Source organism: Ctenopharyngodon idella, chromosome 2, assembly GCF_019924925.1.
Source record: "Ctenopharyngodon idella isolate HZGC_01 chromosome 2, HZGC01, whole genome shotgun sequence".
In the NCBI taxonomy this organism is placed as follows: domain Eukaryota; kingdom Metazoa; phylum Chordata; class Actinopteri; order Cypriniformes; family Xenocyprididae; genus Ctenopharyngodon; species Ctenopharyngodon idella.
Genome location: NC_067221.1, coordinates 13,334,844 through 13,353,155, shown reverse-complemented (window position 1 = coordinate 13,353,155; position 18,312 = coordinate 13,334,844). Strand labels below are relative to the sequence as shown.

Here is an 18,312-nt window from a genome sequence, read left to right as displayed (position 1 = left end):
TGTTGATTATATGTAAACATCTTTTATGTAAAATATCTTAATCAGGACAGTACTAAATAAAAAATAACATGCATTTTGTATTATCTCTTTTATTTTGTTAAAATTTTTCACATTATCACAGATTCTGCAAGGGGTTCACAAACTTTCAAGTGGCACTGTATACACACACACAATTACTATAATATTTTATTAACACATACTTAACATAGTCTACATACCTCGTTAATAAAATTAATTACTATAATATCAGAAGTCTGGCTCTTTAGGAAAGACCTGAGTTATGCCCCTGAGTTTTCCAAAGTTAAGTAACCCTGGAGTAAACTGTGGATAAACAAATATTTAATATTATTTTTGGAAGGAAAGATGTTTTTCCTCCAAAGCAGGGGGCAGCAATAGTAAACACACCAGCAGGCACGTGGAGGGGATCAGAGAGCACGCTGATTGCCCATTGGTGTATTGTGTGGCGAGTATATTCACGGCTCCAAAACTGGAACGAGTGGCTCCTCCTGGCAAATGGTGGGTCAGGTCCCAACAGAGAATGCTTTCCTCTCTGAGTGGGCCTTGTTTCCCCTGGCAACATCACAATCCAGGAGGTCACAAAGGGCTGGGGGAAAGAGGCTTTAGGGTTCAGTTCTGATGGTTATTTCTCCCCTTGTCTGTCAGATGCTGAATGAGACGGGGAGCTGGGATTACACTGGACAATTCCTCCCTCTCTCACTCCTTCCTCTTGTAATGTGCGTTAGAGCAGCACTGAGAGAAAGCGTACACGATCTGCGCTTTTTGTTTCCGCCTTCTCGCTCCCTGCTGAGCATGGACCTCCACCAATTCTCAGAGCCGTAGTGTGGAAAGCGGGCGAGAGACTCTTCTGTTCTCACTCATTTCAATCCTCTCATTCACTAACACAGAAACAAATAGACACAGAACAAGATTTTATTGGCTATTAGAGGAGTTTGGATGACTCGAGACAGGAGTGATGGATAAAACGATGGCAGACTACAGAACTCCAATATAAAGTTTACCTGAAACTTTGAAGTTAAGTGAGCGTGAGCTAATGCGGTCTGAGAACAAAACAACAGATATAACAAATGATCCACCCTTTGAGCCTTTTCTGTTTGAATTCGACAGCATGCAGGGGTGTTCATTAAGTGCAAATAAATGAAATCCTCTGAAATCTCACTCTCCGCTTTTGTTGAGGCGATGAAACACAAAAGCTAATGCTAAAAATTGAAAAAAAAAAATTGCAATAGAAGATGATGATGAATAATTCATGAGATATAAAGTCACCATTTTGTGTTCCTGTTTATACTTGTTCCTCTGGAGAATGAGAAACAAACATGAATGCAAAATGCATGTCAGTTTGCTTATTGGAATCACTTACATTTATTGTTAGTGTTTGTTTTGTGATTTTGTTTGACCTCCCTGGGGAGAGATGAGCTACATATCACTGAACTTCACTCTCATGAGTTGTGTTCTCAATTTACATGGTGAGCTTTTAGAGACCTTTGCATGACAAATGAGTCATATAAAATAAAATAATTTGATGTTTATTTGTAATTTCGTCTTGCTGACATACTCTACTCTGAAGATGACAACGGCGTCCCTTCAGGCCTCCCACACTATTTAACCATCGTTCTCAGCAAATGAAAATACTACTAATGATGATTGTCAAAGCAGAAATGGTCGGTGGTCTGTGTAACATTCTGTCTGTGTTGAACCAGGGAAAATGATTTAGGAGATTTAATCTCATTGTTCTGCTGATGTCTCCAGGAGGTTTAGAAATGAAGCGTGATGCCTGCAGGGAGAAACGACTAGAAGTTTTGGCCATAATTGTCCTTGCTTTGAATTAAAAGAGCTGCTTTTTGTAGATTTCCCACCAGCTTCTCTCTGTAGACGGGGTCTCTGTAGACATTCTTTGCTTATTGAACCATAGATCAGAGAGCTCAACCTGGATAGAGTGATGCAGTTCTGCTTTAAAACACACAACAAAAACTGCGAGCATTTACACGGGGACATCAAAGGTAATGAATTTTAGTGCAAAATACTGCAATGGGTATATTTTGTAAGGCTAAGGTTATAAGATATAATACAATGTAACCCCCCCCAAAAAAAATTTTTTTTACTTTTTGCTTTTGGCAGATGTTTTTTATCTAAAGCCTAGTGCACACTGTAAGATTTATAATAGTATTTTATGACTGTTGTTTGTCAGTCTGTATGAACATAATCCCTGCTGTAAGCCATGTCACATTGTGGGATCTCAGTTGTCATTAATGTCAGACTGTACAGCAGTCAAGACACGTTGAAAACGAATGCACACAAGAAGACTCGTCAGGAGTTTTACATCATCAATCCGTGACACATTCAGTGACGTGAGCTGCATTGACATGTGGGACAGAAATGGTGGCTAGCAAACAAAAAAAATTTCTAGTGTTAATTCTGATCATCTTGAAAAGAAAACTGGAAAAAATGAAGACAATGTGTGTGGAACAAGTGGTGCTTTGTTGTTGTCTCACTAACTGCGTCATCAGGTTTGGCGCTCCTATTGGTTTTTGATTTGACGGTTGTCGAAGGAGAAGTCACACTACTGTGTGTCAAATCTTCTGACAATGGCAGAATTTCATCAGAGGTAAAATTTGATCGCAATGGTCATTAATCGGTGAACATGTCAAATTAATGATCAAAGACGTCAGATTTTGGCCTAGGATCCTAGGAATCTTTTAGGATTCACAAAATTTGTCTCAGACAGCCAAATCGTGGCCAAAATCATACAGTGTCAACCCGGCTTAAAGCAACTTAAATTTTGTTGAAGTTATAGATTTTATCTGTTTGTGCATTCCCTTGAAATCAAACATATAGGGCTCTATTTTAACGATCTGAAGCACATGGCACAGGTGCACTTAGGGTGTGTCCAAATCCACTTTTGATAGTTTAAAGACGGAAAAAAAAATAGTCGGCGCACCAGGTGCATGGTCCAAAAGGGGAATTTGTAAGCGGAAAGACTGAATGCTTCTCCAGAGAGGAATCCTTTTATTTTTAATATTTGAAAAAATGTTTGTGTGCTGCTGTGTGTGTAACAAGCGCATTGTGCACCCATCTATAGGTGCATATTACTAACGTGCCCTTTAAATAAAAAAAAAATACTGCGCCATTGACTTTAGACCAGGTTTTTGTTGGTCAATGGCGCAGTCGTTTTCAGTTGCCTCAAAATAGCAACACGCCAACAATGCTCCTGAACACACCTCGTTTTCAGACCAGCACACAGATGGGTGAACAGATGAGCATGAGTGCATTTGCTATTTAAACAATGTGGTGCTGGACGTGAAAATGATACCTGCATCGGGCTGAAACTAGCAAAAAACACTTGCGTCGCGCCTGGCGTCGCATTGCGCCGGGTGTATGATAGGGCCCATAGTTGTGTCCCACTCCCAAATGACACACTGTACACTATGCACTTATACACTACGTACTTAACCATGTGTATAAATTTTATAAGGCTAATTTATCATTCACTATCAGAGTCTGGTAGCCCCTCCCCCTCTGCTGCGTAAGGAAAGCTGCAACAGTCGAGTGCAATGTTCCACACTTATTTTATTTTTTTTATTTTTTCGGGTAATTAAGTGCATCATCTGCGTATTTGAAGTGCACTTTTTCCTTTTGCAATTTTCAGTGTGAACACACTACTCACACTATACTACAAAATGGAATAGCATAATGCATAAGTACGCAAATTAGGATGCACTTTTGCATTTCTAGTGCCATGCAGTACTCTTTTGCCCCCGTAGGGGTTTGTTTTACATCAATTAGTAGCATTAACAAAATGTTGTTTGGGCACTATAAATATTAAAAGATGCTATTTATGGCACATTTCTAGCATGAAATGAAATTAGATGAGGAAACAAAGTGGGGGGGGGGGGGGGGGGATGTAGGGAGCAAGACGTGACAATTGATAGATGGATTTCACATGCAACTTCAAAAGTATGATGATAATGTTAGCAATAATTATTACATGCCTTTCTAGAATATTTTATTCTGGTCAGTTATGGCATTCTGCGGTCAAATGTTATTAAAACTGCAGAACTGTATATTTGCCCGTTATCTTTGGCAACCATGAAGTCTCCTAAAACTGTGCTAGTTTCATGTCTCTTGTATCTTTCCACTGCCTCTTCTCATATCATGAAGTAATTGAAACTCAAATCAATATGTCATGTCCATTTATTTATTTATTTGGTAAGTAGCCATGTAATAAGTGGTATAATGTACATTAAGCTTGTCATGATCTCAAAATAAACCACTCTCAGCTTCGTGTCAGGGTCATGATCACCCTGTCAAGGTTTGTTTTGCGATAATGACCAACTCGCTGTACATTATCTCTTACATAACCGCTTTTTGTTATGTGATCAAATAACACGTCTTGTAGCATGAAATGGAAACTATGGAAAGACTCAACATCAAAATCTAATCATGAAATGAAAAAATCTCAGGGAACAAGAATTATTATGCAGACTAGATATGTTGAATATGCTTTTTGAAAAACTATGATAATCAGTACTTTTTAGAAGCTAAGTGTAAACAGAAATAAGACACTTTACTAAGGGTAAATAGTCTGAGAAATGTCAGGCAAGTTGGTCAAAATCGCCTTTGGCAACAAGGTCAGCTGCTTGAACATAGTGTAAATAGACTCTGCCTATTTTTTAACCTTTTTGACACATTTTGCTAGGCTTATACGATGTAGCACAAATATTCAATCCTCATGGCAGTGAGCCTGCAGGCAGAGACATGTCTTTTGCATAGTGCTCCCATCAGTTGAGCTACAGCTACAGTGTGTTTATAGTCCAAAGATTTGTGTTTTTATATATATATATATATATATATCGCAATCATCTACTTGACTTTTACACTTTAAAAAATGGTGTCAAGGTCACCTAAAATACAAGTTTGACCAGATAACTGAAATGACATATTGATTTGTTTTGCATGCAGCACCCGTTCTGCACAACACATCAGTTCTTGTGTGATTTCATCTACATTTGTTTAAAGGACTGTCAGAACCTTCCCACAAAGTATTTCATGTTTCTGTCGAGGGCATCAGCGCAATGGTCTTCTGGACATGAAGTCTGACAGAATGCTGAATACCTCATATGAGTTACTGTGTCTCTTACTGATTTCATCTCGCCATTACACTCTCGTCCATTTTGTTGTGAATGTTTGGGAGTTGGCTGTAGTCCCGTAAAGCTGTACGGGAGCAAACAGCAATCTTTCCCGAGGCCTTTCAGACATAAAGAACAAAATGTCAGAAGGATTTGAACAGCTCTGTCAATAACACAAGCTCCCTCTACATTTTGTTTTGTCATTCTGCATCCACACTTGTTCCAGTACCATTAGTGCATTAAATGAGTGGGGTGTCACTTTATTGCTATTCCATTATTTCATTCATCCAAGTGTAAAGACAAACAACACAGGAACTGATACACTGATCTGATAATGGAAAAGAGGTCAATGCCCAATATGTTATTCCAGCATGCCATAGCGCAGAAATCAGAGCCCCCTTTCAGCTTCTGCTGTTGACAGCATCCTACTTATGAGCAGGATGGTACAGTGACACCTGTTTGGAGTTTTTTCTCTCTCCCTCTCTGCGTGGTTGTGTTCCCTTGAGTGTTCTAAGCCCCAGCTGGTGCGAGTCTCTCATCTGAGAGATGATTAATGAACAGGCATACAGAAGGCTGCCCAAAGAGCTCTTCAGGACCCCTCCAGACCGCACCACAGCTCTGCTTGTAAATCATCAGTTACCGGTAGCATCCTGCTGTCAGTCCTTTAGTTTTAATGTGTTTAATGTGTCATTCGTGCATATGGGAAATCATTGTTCCTGGAGGTGATGGATTTGTTCTTCCTTTTTTTTTTATAAATTATTGTTAACAGTGATGGTTTGTGGAAACCTGTAAATGGATAGTTCTCCCAAAGTGTCATAATTTAATCACCCACGTTCCAAACCCATATGAAACAAAAAAGGGACATTTAAAAAAAAAAAAATGTTTAAGCTCCTCTTTAAAAAATGAAAGTGAATGGGGAATGGCTGTCAAACTCCAAAAATTATTTTAAAAAAGCACCATAAAGAGCAGTTCATAATCTATGGAAGCTTGTTTCTGCCACTGAATAAAAAATAAAAGAGGTAATTGTGACTTTATTTCACAATTCTTACTTATGTTCACGCAATTGCGAGATATAAACTCACAATTATGAGTTTTAAAGTCAGAATTGCGAGATATAAACTCACAATTGTGAGTTATAAAGTCAGAATTGCGAGATATAAACTCACAATTGCGAGTTATAAAGTCAGAATTGCGAGATATAAACTCACAATTGCGAGTTATAAAGTCAGAATTGCGAGATATAAACTCACAATTATGAGTTTTAAAGTCAGAATTGCGAGATATAAACTCACAATTGCGAGTTATAAAGTCAGAATTGGCAGATATAAACTCACAATTGCGAGTTATAAAGTCAGAATTGGCAGATATAAACTCACAATTGCGAGTTATAAAGTCAGAATTGCGAGATATAAACTCACAATTGCGAGTTATTAAGTCAGAATTGCGAGATATGAACTCACAATTGCAAGTTATAAAGTCAGAATTGCGAGATATAAACTCACAATTGCGAGTTATAAAGTCAGAATTGGCAGATATAAACTCACAATTGTGAGTTATAAACTCACAATTGCAAGTTATAAAGTCAGAATTGCGAGATATAAACTCACAATTGCAAGTTATAAAGTCAGAATTGTGAGATATAAACTCACAATTGCGAGTTATAAAGTCAGAATTGGCAGATATAAACTCACAATTGCGAGTTATAAAGTCAGAATTGCGAGATATAAACTCACAATTATGAGTTATAAAGTCAGAATTGCGTGATAGAAAGTCGCAATTTTTTCTCAGAATTGTGTTTATATTTCACAATTCTGACTTTATAACACACAATTGTGAGTTATAAAGTCAGAATTGTGAGTTATAAATTCAGAATTGCGAGATATAAATTCTGAGAATTCGCAATTCTGAGAAAAAAGACTTTATAACATGCAATTGACTTTATATCACACAATTCTGACTTTATAACTTGCAATTGCGAGTTTATATCTCGCAATACTGACTTTATATCACACAATTGTGACTTTATATCACACAATTCTGACTCTTACAACTGGTAATTGTGAGTTTATATCATGCAATTCTGACTTTATAACTCACAATCGCAACTTTATATCACGCAATTCTGAGAAAAACGTCAGAATTGTGAGAAAAAAGTCGCAATTATTCTTTTTTTATTCCGTGGCGGAAACAAGCTTCCATAATAATCTTTTGGTCCATTTCCGGGTTTAGTTTTTACTGCCTGACAGACCCAGTCCCTGTTCACTTTCATTATATGGGAAAAAGTAGGACTGGATTTTGACACACATTTGAACCTGATTTGATTCATTTTTGATTCACAAGCTCTTGATCCAATTTAATTCCAATTTTAATTTGTTTCCATCACTGGAAGGAATGATAACTTGAAATTGATTCAGTAATTGTTATGCAGGACATAGTGAGTTCATTTAGTTAGTGATTCATCAGACTGATTCAAATGGTAACTCTTAGGTTTGTGAGTCTTTGAATAATTTTTTAAATAGAATGGTTTAAAATAGTCATTTGTTTGTGAATCTGACAACACTGGTTGTGCTATAGTGATTTTTTTTAATCACTAAAAAGAACCAGTCCATGTGTTTGTGAATCTGAAAATAAGGGTGAGAAAATGATGGCCTAAATTTCAGTTTTGATTGAGCTATTACTTTAAAAGCAACAGGACTAGGCGAGATAAGGATGAAGCTCACACTGCCTCTTTCTTGCAGATGATCATAGAGCTGTTGGAGGTGTGCGCCAACAGTGAGACAGGGAAGCAGCGTGGATGTGCAAATAAAGTACTTGTCAGACGTTGACTGCTAAACATAAATTCATGACTTATGAAATGACACAGTACAACATTTATTACGTAAAAGCATCCAGATTCTGCTGTCACAGACAGACTCACACATTTAACATGGTGGATTACTTTTTGAGAGCTGAATCAAGTACTATACTTGCAGAGCGATTCGAATGAGCATAAAGCGATTCTACAAAGGCAGAACAGAGAGAGCCATCCAGCAAATTCCCTCGATATAAAGGCATGTTGTTAGACATCATTAAGAGTATAAAGGTCTAAAAACATAAAAGGGCTGAGATAATGCTGTATGAAGGAGAGGCAGGAGCTCATGGGAAAGCTGGTTATGTTAACGTCATTATGCTATCCCAGTTTCATCAAATGACTACTTTGATGCATCTGGTTCTTGCTTAAGATCAATTTTACAGAGTTAATGTGCAAATATGAATCTGATATCTACGGTATTTATTACTAGTGTTTCAAGTGTATGAGTACTGTATGCTTGTCTCTTAGTGCATACAACACAAATACTGTACACGTAAAGTGTATTTAATCTTTTATAGGTCCTGAGAAGTTGTGTATTGAGCATGAATATTATTTTGACATTTATCAGCAGGTAGGCAAACTCAGTGTGCCACCAGTTTCTTGGAGAGAAAAAAAAAAAAAAAGGAAAGACAAGATTTACATTTCCTCTGAATTGTTCACTTTCTTCCTGTTTCTGTATTTCTCATATGTTTTTCTGTGTTCTGGTAATTGTCCATCTGTTTGACTTGATCATGTGGGGGATTCAGTGTGACTCCTCTCATGCAATTTATTACAAGTGACATTTAAAAAGCTAGAATTTCATTTTCAAGAATCCTATAAATGTTAGCACAAAGTCGAGCAGAGTCACTAAAGGTGCCCTACAGCAGTTATGTAAGACAGTCAAGTCCCTAATGACTCAGTAAAAGTCACTGAATCACTGAGTCATTGCTCATTACAATGTGTGGGTAAATGTTTGTGTAAGATCACAATGCGTTCTAACTTGAAGAAAGAGATTTTGTACAAGCATATATTAGTGCTAGCAAAGTTAACTTTGTATTTAATGTTATTTAATTGAGTTTTTACCTGCTCTAGGCATTTATTTAATAGTGAATTGCAGGTTTTTTGCACCACTAATGGCACCAAATGGAATAGCAATCTATTTGTTGCCTGACTTGTCTAGACATAATAATAAATACATAGTTCAGGCGTTACATATGTATTAGTTTACTACATGAAAATAAGTTATTTGGTTAAGTTATAACTTTATTAATTTGATAAACTGCCCCAGTAATCATAATATGAGTGAAAAGGAACAAATTATTAAACATTATTGCCGTTTTACCGCCACTAGAGTTAATTTTATCTGAAAACTGCAGTGAATTAAGTATGTTTTTGTGAAGGCACGTTTTCCCAATGAGCCTATGTTGCATTAAATAGCGGATGTAGACAACTGTGACCACACATATTTGATAGATTCTGGCACTTTGGTGTTCTCACCTTACCTACTATGAAACAGGTATAATGCATAGCCTTTTGTGGATTAGCACTTTCATTAGCATTCCTAAAAGGAAAAGTTTAAGGGCACCAAGTCATGCATAGTTTAACATTTTGCCTATAATTTAAATTCTAGTAGGCCAACATACCTTTTGCCCAACAGAACCATTAGACCATTATAAGGGTGAGGCACAAAATGGTGTCTTAGATCAATATGACAGATTTCGTGTTATGTGCTAATGTGGAGATCTTTGCCCCTAGCACTTAGCTCCATGAATGTGAACTCTTGACAGCTGTTGCCAGTAATAACACTACACTCACACAACAGTAACAGGACAGTTCCCCCAAGCATAATGGTCTGCAGGGGTAAAGATATATTACAGTAAGTCTCATCAATGCTAATAAGCTCCAGAGGGGCTTTCAATAACAATTAGTTTCATCATCTGATCCCCAAGCTCTGTGACACACTCATGAGAAACTTTGACACTGCCGTATGCCAACAACTACAGATGTGTGTGTGTATGATGTACTGGGTGAAAATGCCATGATCATTAGTTGACATTAATGTTATTCTTCACAATGTCAGCGGGGTAATAAACAAGATTAATCTTTCCTACTGATTTTGTCGAACCATGATGATCATTTACAGTTCTAGATAAACAGCACAATGAAGCAGAAAACATGGCATATACAATGGAGATCAGAAGTGAGAAACAACCAGTAAAATACTTCTATTGTGCATTTAATACATATCTTTATTACAAATGTTATCAACATAAAAGTTTGAGTGAAAAGTTTAATTGAAAAAATGTATGGTAAAATGATATTGTACCTTTTTGTTTTAAAGGGGACCTTGATTATGATTTACTTTTTTAACTTTAGTTAGTGTGTAATGTTGCTGTTTGAGCATAAACAACATCTGCAAAGTTCAAAAAGGGAGATATTTTCTTTTACAGAAATTGCTTTTTTGGGACTACAACAAACGGCTGGTAGGGCTGCGAGCTTCTTTCTGGGTTGGTGACATCACAAACCCCAAAATTTACATAAACCCTGCTCTTGGGAACATGCAACAAAGGGTGCGAGGCCATGTTGGGCTGCTTTTGAGAAGAGAAGAGTTGTTGTTGTAGAGTGTTGTTGCCATGCCGTCATTTTATGCCAAAATGCTTTATAAAAGAGGGTCAATTCAATGCTGAACTTGCACAAAAGATTAACATGATGGCACATGCTAGTCGATGAGTTGAATCAACTCCACAGCAACTACATAAATGTATCCACTAACCGTTCAGAAACGTCCAGTTTCATTCTAAAAGTTGTAACTTCTTTCAGAGTCTCTCCATCAGTGTCCAACTCTGGTTTGAACAATGTAAGGCTGAACACCGTTACTGACAATCATAGTTTTGGCTGCGTGAGATTCTCCAGTTTTGTTTTTGTTGAGCAACTGAAGCGTGAGCTGTTAAAGCTCCACCCTCTTTTGGAAAGGGGGCTGGGAGCAGCAGCTCATTTGCACACACACAAAAACTGCATGTTTTTGATAACACCCAAATAGGGGCAAATTTGACAAGCTATAATAAATGATCTGTGGAGTATTTTGAGCTGAAAATTCACAGACACATTCTGAGGACAACAGAGACTTGTGTATGTGAAGTTTTAGCTCGAAATACTCCACAGATCATTTTTTATAGCATGTCAATTTGTCACTTTTTGATGGTGAGCAAAAATGCTCCGTTTTTGTGTGTGTCCCTTTAAATGCAAATGAGCTGCTGCTCTCAAAAGGGGGCGGAGTTTCAGGAGCTTGTGTTAGCACTTAGCAGCGTTACCTCACGCAGACTCACTGAGAATGTCAGAAACTGTTCAGCCTTTTATGTTCAAAACGGAGTCGGACAATGATGGAGAGACTCAAGAAGAAGTGACAACATGTAAAATGCAACAGGACGCTTCTGAACGGTTAGTTGATGAATTAATGTAGCTGATGTGGAGTTAACTATCTTAAAGTCATTGATTAGCATATTCTGTCATGATAATCTATAAATCGCTCATATGGGAACTGTTGTAAAATGCTTACAGAGCCAGAGAATATATGCTGCATGAAGATAGAACAAGTATAGTTTAGTTTAATTACGGTTATAACTTGTCATTTTGTCATCTTGCTTTTATGACATGCTATTGCATTTGTGTTATGTACTGTATTGTAATAACATGGCCTCACCCCCTATTGTTGCGTATTCTCGGGGGCAGGGTTTATGTAAATTTTTAGTCACTAACCCGGGAAGAAGCTCGTTGTAGTCCCTACCAGCCATTTGTTGTAGTCCTTAATCAGACAATTATTTAAAAGACAATCTCCGTTTGCATTGAACTTTCAGCGCTGTAATTTTGCAGATACTGTTTATGCTCAAGCAGCAATATTACACACTAACTAAAGTTAAAAAAAGTGAAATAGGAATGAACCACCCCTTTAATGACAACTGTCCAAAACCTGTTTATCCATTGTATCCAAGCATGTTTTGTGAATGTTTCAGAACATCTGACCATCTGTACAAAGGTGTCACATGACCATTGTCACAAAGTTACTTATTTGATTAGTCACCAAAAAATAATTAGACTTTCTCTAAATAGCTATATTTAAGGCGCAGTCCAATTGGCGAAATTTTGGCAATAAAAAATGTCCACTGTAAATTGTAAATGGCAAACCAAGCAGCTTTCTGTTGGTCAACATGGAATGACCAACTTGAACCCATTACAAAGTCTGAGTGGGAAAATCTTTCAGCCTCACACGAAATTCCAATCGTGTGGATTCCTATTGAAATGATCTGTTTTATACACATGTATCAAATATAAAATTCACTTTCCCTTTTTAATTTGAATTCATTCATTGAAGTTCATGATGCATATTGATTTCATATGGGTTAATTCATTTTCAAGCACCGTTTGATGCGCCACTGCCCCAAGGGCTAATTACTACAATGAATCCATTCATTCTCCATTAACACAAGAACGAGCTTTTGTTTTTTTCCTAACAATAGGAGAGAAAAAGCATCTGGAAAGGGGGGAAGACCAACGGGCGTTCAAAATGTCCTCAGCACAAACTGAGTACACTCACTCAGCCACAGGCTATCTCAGATGACTTCACATTTCTGAATTTGGGGTTGAAAATGCTGCAGTTGTGTTGTGTTCCCTCTGTGTTGTTGACAGGCTGGTCAGGTGTGGGAGGGTGGGAACTCTTGAGGGACAGTGCAGACACCCTGGATAACTCTAATTGGCCCCAGGTGAATAGTTGTGTCAGCGGTAGAGGAGCGTGGGAGATGAAGAGGGCCTTATGGAAGAGCTGTGCACTGATCAGTGAGATGGAGAGAGGAGGATCGATCACAATTACAGATTCACTCATATCCCAAGTGCTTGTTAATGACTTTGTGTGATTATGATGGCTGAGAGGTGGATCGTAGGTGGAGTAGTTTTCAGCTATAGCCAGTGATTGGTTTGACATGTCACTGGCCATAGTTAATCATTATGCCACTTCATAGGATGAGTATGAGTTATGAATAGTGTGCACTGTCACAAATGAGGCCTGTTTCACTCTGCATATATAAGCAGTGTGAAAGCAAAGCTGCAATCTAACTAACAGCATCTTTGATGCATGACAGAGCTGTGGCTTTATCAGTAACATATAATATAATTAATGGTCGATATTTCACACTTAAAATGAGAAAAAGCATTTAGAGTAAAGACATTTCTAATGTTACAAAAGATTTCTGTTTCTAATAAATGTTGTTCTTTTGAACTTACTATTCATACAAAAATCCTGAAAAAAGATAACTGTTTCCACAAAAATATTAAGAGACACAAATGTTTTCATCATTGATAATAATGAGACATTTTTCTTGGGCACCAAGTCAGCATATTAGAATGATTTCTGAAGGATCATGTGACACTGAAGACTAGAGGGGTTGATGCTAAAAATTCAGCTTTGCCATTACAGGAATAAATTAAATTTTAAAATATACCCAAATAGAAACCAGTTATTTTATATTGTGATATTTCATAATATATATAAAATAGTTTCTATTGTATTTTTTTTATCAAATAAATTCAGCTTTGAACATCAGAGACTTTTCAAAAACATTAACATATAATGCCCCTTTTAAAAGATCTAATAAAAGTCTCTGGTGTCCCCAGAATGTGTCTGTGAAGTTTCAGCTAAAAACACCCCACAGATCATTTGTTATAGCTTGTCAAATTTGCCCCTATTTGGGTGTGAGCAAAAACACGCAGTTTTTCTGTGTCCCTTTAAATGCAAATGAGCTGCTGCTCCTGGCCGCTTTCCAGAAGAGGGCGGAGCTTTAACAGCTCATGCTTCAGATACTCAACAACAAAGCTGGAGAATCTCACACGGCCAAAATGACGATTGTCAGTAACGGTGTTCAGCCTTACATTGTTCAAACTGGAGTCAGACACTGATGGAGAGACTCAGGAAGAAGTTACAACTTTCAGAATGCATCTGGATGTTTCTGAATGGTTACTGGATAAATTTATGTAGTTTCTGTGGAGTTGATTCAACTCATCGACTAGTGAGTGTCATGTGCTGTCATGTTAATCTTTTGTGCAAATACAGCATTGAATTGAACCTTGTTTGTGAAGCAGTCCGGCGTGAAATGACAACACTCACTCCTACAACAACAACTCTTCCTCTTCTCTAAAGCAGCCCAACATGGCCTCACCCCTTGTTGGATGTTTCGGGGGCAGGGTTTATGTAAATTTTAGGGTTAGTGATGTCACTAACCCGGGAAGAGGCTCATTGTAGTCCCTACCAGCCATTTGTTGTAGTCCTTAAACAGAGAATTCTTTAAAAGAAAATATCTCCCTTTGCTTTGAACTTTGAGCGTCGTAACTTTGCAGATGTTGTTTATGCTCAAACAGCAACATTACACACTAACTAAAGTTAAAAAAGTGAAATCACAATCAATCACCCCTTAAAAAAATCTTACAGACCCCAACCTTAAGAGTACATTAGAGTACATTATAATGTTGTTTAATTTAATTTAGTTTATCTTAATTGTTTTTTTAAAGAGACAGTTTAGAAATGTAATGTCTGCCATTTACTGTTTTACCAAACGTAATTGAGTAATTAGTGGCAGTATTTTATGTCACGTCATAAAAGCCTATTGCAGAAGATTGTTCATAAATAGTTTTTCAGTGCGTTTTCTATGTGTTTTCTCCAGGGTTTTTAGCAATGCAGAGTCGTGCTGCTTACGTGAACAGTGCGAAGACTGTGACCTGTTAATGTGGGTGCCAAAATGCATACACGCTGCTTATGTGTTGGTGTGAAACAGGATTTAACAGAAGACGAGAATGAGCTTCTCGCTTGAGCATTGATTTTGGGGAGATAGTCAGCAAAATCAATTTGCCTTTTTTTCTTTTTTCAAAGATCATTTATGTGCCAGAGGTAGAGTGTAAAGTTGTTAAAAGCTGTGAGAGAAGAAGGAAATGAGTAATATTGTCAAGCTGGAAGAACTTCCTGAAGGTTGGCTAAGATCAACTGACAAGCCTCGCAGGGGAATAAAATCAAAGCTCGGTTCAACATCAGCTTCAGTTAGCCTAACGTTCTTTAAAATGCGCAGAGCAGCCAGGCATCTCATTTTGAGGAGACTAACCCTTCTATCTCTTTTATCAGCAAGTTTAACCTACACAACAATTAACATGCCACTTTCCTTATGATGACTAGCATCTCTGGCTGCTTTGATGTGGAAATGAGCGGAGGTCGGGGTTTTTTTCTCCTTCCCCATCGCAGAGTATGTTTACATAACGCAGAGCGCTGGGAGCCAATGAGAGGCAGCGTGCCAGTGCTGCCAAGAGAGGACCGATAGATCTCAGTGTCTGATCTCCGCTTAGCCATGGGCACTGAGAGGCGGTGGGAGAACCCGGGAATACATTATCCACTCAGGGAATTTTAAAGAGGGGGAGAAAGGTGGAGGATGGAAGAGAGCGAGAGATAGGTGGGGGGAGGGCGGCTGGTCGGATGGGAAGGAAGAGGGAAGATTCCCACAGACCACTTGGCCGGATTCATCCACCCAACCCCCTCACTCTCTCTTTCTCTCTTCGCCTTTCACTTCCTCACTGTATGAATTGCTCCATCCAAGTGCTCACTAATGTACTGTACTTTTGTCCTCAATCCGCAGTTTGCTTTTGCTTTATTTATTTACCCTAACAGGAACACTGCTATCCGCTGAAGGTCAAACTCACTTAAGTACCTCCATCTGTATTACGTAACCCCAGTAAATATTCTCTTTGTTTCTCTTGCCTGACTCGAATACTAAAGCGTGTACTAAGTTGCGCATGCTGATTTGGAAAGTTAGGGAGGAATCTCATCTTGCACAGTTGATTGAAGTTTAGCATTGCATCTAATTAATTTGATTTAAATATTTCATACACATAGTCTGATTACTGGTGCGGGCGGATACTTGCACAATTAGCCACGGCTTCATTAATTACCCTGCTGAGAAGACCAGCGTTGAACAACGTTCGTTTTCATTTGGGTACAAGTTGGATGGTACTGGTTCGGTGTTGGTTGTTGGTGGTTGACATAAGTAGCCTTGCTGGTTAAGCTAGTGACAATTCCTGGTTGGTTAGAGTTTATTTGGTTAGCATAGCCCAGTTAGCCCCTGGTGGTAGATCCCTAAACTACACCATCTTGCTGCAAAAAAATCTATTTTTTTCCATTGAAGCCAATTCAAAAGTCATGTATTCTGACAGATCATTTTATTTGCAATTTTATTTATTTCTTTTTAGTATGGTCCAGGATCAGAAATGGCACATTTTAAATCTCATACTTCCAGGGGCTCTGTATCAGCCGTGAAACTGCCATTAAGATGAATGGAAGTGCTAACAGATAGCTTTAGTATTAGACCTCATTGGATAAACTAGCATTGCAGTGTGCAACATAACATAAGCTAGTCACCAAGGTTTTCAGCAGTACTCTTTTGTTTTATTTTTAATATGGTAGTTGCCGGCTATATTAAAATATGTTTTCATACATTTTTTATGAAAACCTTGAGGAAATTTAGTAGAGGCTATTTGCAGCCAGCAGTGTTATTTCTATATATTCTTAGTTCAATAAATAATATTTAGAGATTTGTGAGAACAAAGTTAATAATAATCATTAGACTGTGTGCATCCATACACAAATGTTTTGTTGTTGTTGTTGTTGTTAATGAGATGTATATCAGCTGTAGTTTAGGCTATGACCTGTGGTTTATCTGTACACAGGTGTTGACTCTCGTCTTCTAAATCACTTGAAACAAAGAGAAATCCTGGAGTGAGAATAGTGTGGCTGGCTGGAAAGTGCCGTAGTGGGATGAAAATAAGTGGCTCAAAGTGCAATACTTATCCCAGACCTCAATCATTTGCTGGACACAGACCAAACCTCAGACACAGCACAGCACCAGGGACCCGGGAAATCAATCGATGTGACAAACTGCTCGCCATCTGTTTAGGAGAGTCTTCCTCCTTTGAAACCACCTGCCGAAGGGGCATTGATCTCAGACTTGGGCAAGATATCATTAACATTATTTGTGGATTATGCCAAGCATTAGCATTATTCAAAAAACAGGTTTGGTTCTTTTTTAAGAGTGGTACCATGGTATTTTGGACATAGTATTGTTGTATTATTATGTTTGTTTGTTTTTTTTTACACATTTTGCTATAGTTTTACCATATATTGTTTGACTTGGTACTATGCAATTACCATAGTATTTTGGGCAAGGTGCCATGGTATTTTGTTTTTTTAGACAAATTTTTTTTTTAACATAAACCGCATTTCCACCGCAGGAACTTCCCCAGGAACTAGGAACTTTGGGGTGGTACTCGGTGTGTTTCCACCGCAGGAATCAGGGTCTAAATGAAGTTCTGGGTAAAAAAATCCCCCTCTGAAAGTACCTGCTCGCTAGTTAGTACTTTTTCAAAGTTCAGGAACTTTCAGGGGTGGGACTTGAGCGCTGAACATGCTGATTGGTTGAGTTCACGCAGCATTTTGATTGGTTGACTCCACGCAGCATTTTATTTCAACCATCGTTTTTTTATAGTCTGTTGGGGTTCGTGCAGTAAGAGTTTGCTATTCAAATCATTAATGGAGTTTAAAAAATACGACCGATGGACAGACGACGAGGTTCAGGCTTTATTAAGCTTATATGTGGAGGACGAAATCCAGCGGGAACTGGAAAGTCCCACGCAGTCCTACGTCAATGGACTATCTTCACGGTACTTTAGACTGCTATGGAAACGCAGCTAGCAATAGGTCTGGGGGGAGAAAAGTTCCTGGGACAAATTGTTCCGGGTAATTTCGGTTTATACTCTTATAAACAAGTACTGTGGCATTACTATGGAGTGATGAGCTGCGTTTCCACCACAGGAATTTTCCCCAGGAACTAGGGACTTTAGGGTGGTACTCGGTGTGTTTCGACTACAGGGACCAGGGTCTAAAATTCTCCCTCAGAACGTCCCTGCTTGCAAGGTAGTACTTTTTCAAAGTTCAGGAACTTTTGGGGGTGGGACTTGGGCACTGAACATGCTAACTGGTTGAGTTCACGCTGCATTCTGATTGGTTGACCCCATCCAGCATTTTATTTCAACTACCGTTTTTAAAAGTCTGTTGCGTGCAGTAAGAGTTGTTTGCTATTCAAAGCAACAATGGAGTTTAGAAATTACAACCGTAGGACCGATGACGAGTTTCAGGCTTTATTAAGCTTATATGCGGAGGACGAAATGCAGCGGGAACTACTTAACTGGTCTAATCTTCACAGTACTTGAATGAGACCCAGAAGTATTATACCATGACACATGTTACTGTATTTTTGT

General features: G+C 38.2%; 1 protein-coding gene across 3 annotated transcripts in view; it reads left to right on the top strand.

Moving 5' to 3' along the window:
* Positions 1 to 18,312, top strand: part of efna2a (ephrin-A2a) — a 73,095-nt gene that overhangs the window by 27,569 nt on the left and 27,214 nt on the right. The window contains exon 1 of one of the 3 annotated variants that reach the window (XM_051878960.1): positions 11,281 to 11,412. The exons of the other annotated variants lie outside the window; for them this stretch is intronic. Coding sequence (XP_051734920.1) covers positions 11,306 to 11,412 — 107 coding nt within the window. The 5' untranslated portion in view covers positions 11,281 to 11,305. Of the gene's footprint in view, positions 1 to 11,280; positions 11,413 to 18,312 lie in introns of those variants that run through there. 3 annotated transcript variants of the gene reach the window in all.